This window comes from Rhea pennata, chromosome 8 (genome assembly GCF_028389875.1).
Source record: "Rhea pennata isolate bPtePen1 chromosome 8, bPtePen1.pri, whole genome shotgun sequence".
Lineage (NCBI taxonomy): Eukaryota > Metazoa > Chordata > Aves > Rheiformes > Rheidae > Rhea > Rhea pennata.
Genome location: NC_084670.1, coordinates 8,002,740 through 8,008,761, shown reverse-complemented (window position 1 = coordinate 8,008,761; position 6,022 = coordinate 8,002,740). Strand labels below are relative to the sequence as shown.

General features: G+C 55.7%; 1 protein-coding gene across 1 annotated transcript; it reads right to left on the bottom strand.

Moving 5' to 3' along the window:
- Positions 1 to 3,857: 3,857 nt before the first annotated feature.
- Positions 3,858 to 5,313, bottom strand: DMRTA2 (DMRT like family A2). The gene is made up of 2 exons (XM_062581824.1): positions 4,770 to 5,313; positions 3,858 to 4,729 (listed from the first exon to the last, which is right to left on the bottom strand). Exons 1-2 carry the CDS (start codon positions 5,311 to 5,313, stop codon positions 3,858 to 3,860), a joined length of 1,416 nt encoding a protein of 471 aa, XP_062437808.1.
- Between the last annotated feature and the right edge of the window lie 709 nt (positions 5,314 to 6,022).

The window sequence follows — 6,022 nt, the reverse complement described above, 5'->3', positions numbered from 1 at the left end:
AGCTGCTCCTCCTCGGGTTTTTCTTCTCTCTCTCTCTCTTTTTTTTTTTTTTTTCCACCTGCTTAATCACATTTAAGTGTATTAAATACTTTCCTATTGTTGGTCTCGCACAGAAGCAATCGGTGCAGTTGCCATGGGGATGTTCTGACAGCACAGGGGGATGCCCGCATGGCGGGGGCGGCGGGGGTGTCCCCTCGCCTGGAGGACGGGGGAAGTTTGTCCGTCTGACACCGGCGCCCCGGGGACGCCTCGCTCGGGCGCTGGGAGCCCGCGGACGAAATCCCTCCCGAGAGGGAGATACCTGAGCGCGTAATCGCTGCTGAGGCAGAGGTGAGGTTACAGAGAGACGGCAGAGGTCGGGAAAAAAACGTGTTTTTTTTTTTTTTCCTGCCTGCACTATTCTAAGACAGGAGCCCTGCAGCCCCCCGCGCGGCCCATTTCGCCGTGGCTGCGCGAGCGGCGTTGCTCCGCGGGGCAGAGCGCGGCCGCGGAGCGAGCGGGGCGCAGGCCGCGGGGCCGCCGCCGCAGGGGAGCGACCTCGCCGCGGGCCGCAGCCGGCGGAGTGTGCGGGGGGCGCAGCGAGGCCAGAGGGCGGAGGGGGAGCGAGAGAGGCGGCTCTGCGGAAGAGTTGGGGGGGGGGCAACGGAGCCTCGCAGACTTAAAAATAAAACAGCCTGAAAAGCGGCTCCCCCTTCCCCCCGGCGCCGTCGCGGTCCCCGGCCCGGCTGGGCCCGGTGGGCGCCGCGGCTGGCCCCGGCCCTGGGGGCGAGCCCTGAGCCCTGCCTCCGCGCCGGCGCGCCTCGCAGAGCAGCGAGCCGAGAGGTTCATTTTAGGTGAAGGAATGTCATTTCGCTACTAAATGGTTAGTCTAATTTGATCTTTATTATGCTGTGGATTAGGGCTGATTCATATTAAACACTAGTGCAGTTAATATAACTCGGGAACGTGTCCCGCTGTATGTACAGCAGCCTCTGTTACAGCCCCACAGCTTCCTGCAACCAATGGATTAAGATTTAATTAACAGGGAAGTTTGCTAGCGCTCGCCTGCAGCCTCGCTGCTTTACAAATAATTTATACTCGGTTCCGCGGAATTTTATTCAACTGACAGCATTTTATTTTACTCTAAAAGGGACTTGAATATTTTATGTCCTGACAGAGGCTTCTGGATACCAACCTCTTCAAGGCGGCTTCAAGCCCAAGGGATTTTTTAAATCTAGAGGAATTACATTATTAGGAACAAAGTATCAGATTCTCTTATCCTTCCCCTCCCTCAAGTTAACAGCCTAAACTATCCATATGAAAGTTAATCGTCATGATCCCCATTGTCGGTTGTATAAATCCAAGCTCAAGCCAACCTCCAAGGCACGGCAACAATTCTGATAAATTGTCCTGCTCGGCTAACTACACAAGAACGGCTTTTATAATTAAAAAGAGAGCTGAGTTAAATCAACAGCTCCTAAGCCCTTCTCAACAGGGCTAGAATGGGAGAAATGTGGCGACCTGATTTCTTTAAGTAGCAGCTCTTTGTAGCCCGTTCATAATCCTAAATATGGAAACTCATCCTGCACAAAGTCAGCTGCCAGCCAAAAAAGGGTGAAAAAAGTTTATTCAGATGCTCAAAGTCCATCTTTTTTTCAAGTCTAACATAACCCTGGCACTCTATAACCAAACAGACAACTCCTTTTCCAATTAAAGTGGAATTAGGAAACTCAATCAAATTAGCTCACTATTAAAGCCCTTCTTTATTAAACCGTTTTATTGTAGTAATATTAAGTTTCACCCGCTCTTGGAACACGAGACTTTAAAAAGTTTCCCTTGTGATATTGATTTGGCTGCTCCCAGGATGGACCAGGGTCAAAAGTATTCACCTAGGTGTAATCTGTTATATTTACTCCCCAAAGAAAATCTTAAAATTGTATCCAGCTTGATCAATAGCGCGAGGGAAAGAAGAATTGAATTTTACTTGCCACCCTTCTTTGATTTTACCCCCGCGCTTCCCTCAATAACTGTGGAGAGACGCATCTCCTCCCATACACACCAATATATTAACTGGTTTTTAGGAGCAGCGCTGTCAGTTCCAAGCCAATGTTTACACAGTTATATTTGAAGTGAGAAAGTAAACAGTCCAGCTGTGCCACAGAGCGGTTCGGTGGGATTAGGTTTCCATACCAACCAACTTTAGGAGCTTTTACAGTCTTAATTCAACCATACACTGAACTTGTTCTTTGTGAGTAATAGTTTTCCTGGGCCAAAAACTCCCAGGACTGACACGAAACTCTCACTCCGGCCTTCTGAAAGATCGCTGCTTTGGATGCACAGGGGACATGCCTGCTGCCTCTCCTCTTACTACAACGCGTGAATAAATAAAGAACGTATTTCCTATTTTTTGGTCTTGAAGAATAGTCGGACACTACGTGGCCAAAAAATGCTGCTTGCCGCCTTTACTCTTGAAATGATGGGGAAGATTTGGAAAGGCACACAGGATCGCCTCTGAAAATAATCTTTTACACATGAATCAACCGCATTGATCTTGTTGCATGGTAACTATTTTAAACCTGTCTCAGATACATTCTTACGTTCTGAAAAAAACAATCATTATTATCCCTTATCTTGACAGAGAAAGAATTAAAATGCACACATTTCAAATAGGAGGGGAAAGTACCTCTCCCACTTGCTATACAAGCTACATTCTGCAACATGATCATTTATTTTAACCATACTTTTCTCCGGGAGAATTTCAGATTTTCTAAATGTGACAAAGTCATCAAGGCATTAAAGGAAATTTTCCTGTTAAATTTGCAACTGTGATTTTTTTCTGGCATAAATAATAAAAACACCAGAATTAGAAATAAAAAGTATTTGACAATTTCAATTGATAAATTAATCTCTGATTTGTAGGCTTCATTTTTATTTATAAATTTTCAGAAGAGTATCTGGTTTAACCATGAAAAAAAATGTAATAAACATGTTGGTACTAATTGCATAAACTTGTTTAAATATTGACTGAACCTGTTAAATGAATTTGCCAAAACACACTTTCACCGTCTAATAAAATACCACTTACCATTTATAAGACTGCTTTTTTTTAATAGAAAATAACATTTATTTCTATGAAATGGAAACACAGAATTACCTGTTAGAAACAGCAAGAAGTTTGCATTGGAACAAGACAGCAATTTTCTTGCGGATCACAAATGAAGGAGGCTTATTAAATCGTCATACACCATTGGCGCCTGGGTCCTACGGACAGTTACAAATATATCTACTTTCCCATGTTATATACAGATTGTAACATTTCTGGGGGCAGGAAGAGAAAGCCTTTCAATTTGACAATATATTTAATCTATATGCCTTATAAGCATTACAATGAGCTGTCTAACCTTTAGCTTAACGTTAATACCAAGTTCACCTACGAGTTACATTAATAACTTAGATTTCCATTTTATAACATTATACACTTGCTAGTATACATATATATATGTATGTGTGGGGGGGAAGTGTGTGTGTGTGTGTGTGTATGTGTGTGCGTGTAGGTATATATATAGATATATCAATCTATTGGCTATCTATATATCTATCTATATATATACATATACACACAGACACCCCACAATGCACCAAAGATATCCATGCTTATGGCCATAAGCGACGAAGAGTGACTCACGTCTCCACAATGAAAGTGCACCTTTATAACCTTGGCAATACACCTATTTCCACTCAGCTTCGCGCCCGCCCCGCTACCCAGCGCAGAAGCCCGCGCCCGGCACTGCGCGTAGGACAGAGAAAGCAACCTGCGTCCACGGATTTGTGCCCGTCTAGCTCTCCCCATACACCGCCCTCCCGCCACCGCCGCCGCGCTATTGCTTCTCGGGGGTGTTGTTGACCATGGGCCCATAGAGGCCGTTGGAGTAGACCTGCTCCTTGTGTACGGTGGAGCGGTCACGCATGAGGTCGCTGAAGGCGTAGTCCACGGGCGGCCGGAAGCCCAGCGTGGGCATGAGCCCGGCCGTGGAGTAGGGGGTCATGAAGGCCAGTCCGCGGCTGTGCGCCGAGTAGGCGAGGCGCAGCGGGTTGAGTCCTAAGTGGGTGCCCAGCGGGTAGGCGCTGGCCTCGGCCCCGAAGTGCGTGGCGTTGGGCTGCAGGGGCGAGAAGGCCGAGCGGCTGCCCAAGGCGCCGATGGCGGGGGCCATGGCGCCGGCTATCAAGGGCCGGTGGTGGGCGGCGGCGGGGCTGGGCGGGAGGCCTGGCAGGGCGCCGTCCCGAGCCCAGCCTTCCTCGGGGCCCTTGTCCGGGCCGCGGTTGTTGAGGATCTGCTCGATGGCCTGCACCACGTCCCCGCCGCAGCCCTGCAGCACCAGCTCCAGCACGCTGCGCTTGTGCGCCGGGAAGACGCGCGTCAGGATGTCGATGGGAGTCCGCTGCCGGCCGCCGCCCGCCGGCGACGGGTCCTGCTCGTCCTTGTCGGCCTCCGAGCCCGAGTCCGAGCCCAGCGGGCTGATGGAGCCCGGGCTCTCCTCCCCTTCCTTGGCGCCCTTGGACACAGGCGAGCTCAGGAAGGACTCGCCGTCCCCGTTCTCCGAGCCGGAGCCGTGGCGAGCGTCCGGGGAGGAGGTGCCGGGCACGGACTCGCCGTCCGGCGACAGCGGCTTCCCGCCGGCCTGCTGCGGGGTCACGGCGCGCCCGGGCAGCAGCGTCTTGGGGAACAGCTCCAACTTCTGCATCTTGGCGTCTGCGGCGGGGGAGGAAGGGGAAGAGCCCGTGAGTGCCACCCGCCGCCGCGCTCCGCGCCGCCGCCGCCCGCGCCGCCGCCTTACCTGAGGCGCCGGCGCCTCCCTCGCCGCCGGCCGCGGCGCACACGGAGCCGAAGACCTCGTAGGCGGGCCGCGGCGGGATGATGCCGTTGGCGGCCGCCAGCGCCAGCCCCTCGGCGGTGCCGTAGAGCAGCTGCAGCTCGCGGGCCTCGCTCTCCTCCTGCGCCTGCTGGCGGCGCAGCGCCACCTGCGCCGCCATGACGCGCTGGCGCTCGGCGATGAGGGTGCACTTGGCGCACATGCAGTCCTTCCAGCGGCAGTAGCGCTTGTGGCCCTTGAGCGCCGACACCACGCCGTGGTTGCGGCACCGCGCGCACTTGGGCGTCCGCGGGTACTTCTCGGCCGCCCGCAGCAGCAGCGGCGGAGCCCGCAGCAGGCTCCCGGCCACGCTCACCGGCAGCGTGGCCGCCGCCGCCGCCGCCGCCGCTGCCACCGAGCTGGGCGGCACCGGCACCGGCGGCGGCGCGGCCGGCACGCTGGGCAGCTCCGACCGCAGCTCCATCGCCACGGGCGAGGCCGCTTCTCCCTCTCCACGCGCAAAAAAGAAAAAAAGTAGCCCGGCCGGGTCGCTCCGGGTGCGCCTAGGTGCGAGCACGCAGCAGCGCCCTCGGGGCCCCGCCGCCGAGCATGCAGCGGCCGCGCGGCTGCCTGCGCCCGCCGGGACGCCCCGCACCGCGGCCCCGCACCGCCGCGAGCCCCGGCGCTGGCCGCAAGCGAGGAGGGAGGCGGGTGGCAGGAGCCTCCTTCCCCCTCCTCCGCCCCCGAGGAAGGGGATCGCGCGGGGCGTCTAAGGAAACTTCAACCCCTCGCGCTTCCTCGTTCACCTCCGGCAGGCAGGCGCCAAGCCCGTCTCCTCCGCGCTCTCCTCCGCGCTCGCGGGCTGCCGGCGCCCCGACGAAACCCGAGCTCCTCAGGCTCCTCTTCGCCCTTTCCGCGCGCTACGAGCGGCCCCTCGAAGAGCAGCTCGGCACCGTCAGCGACGGGGCCCCGCGCCCCGCGCCGCGCAGGCTACAACCGCGGAGAAAAAAGTCATCCCGTCTTCCGACGGCGCCACACTCGAACGGCAGCCACGCAAAGCAGCATGCAGCCCGCGGAGCCGACCTCCGCCGCCCGCGCCCCGCGATCCGCGCGGGCTACCGCGGCAGCGCGCGGCGGCCCCCGCGCCCCGCCGAGCCCCGCGCCCGCCGCGGCGCCGGCATCTGGGAGCCGCA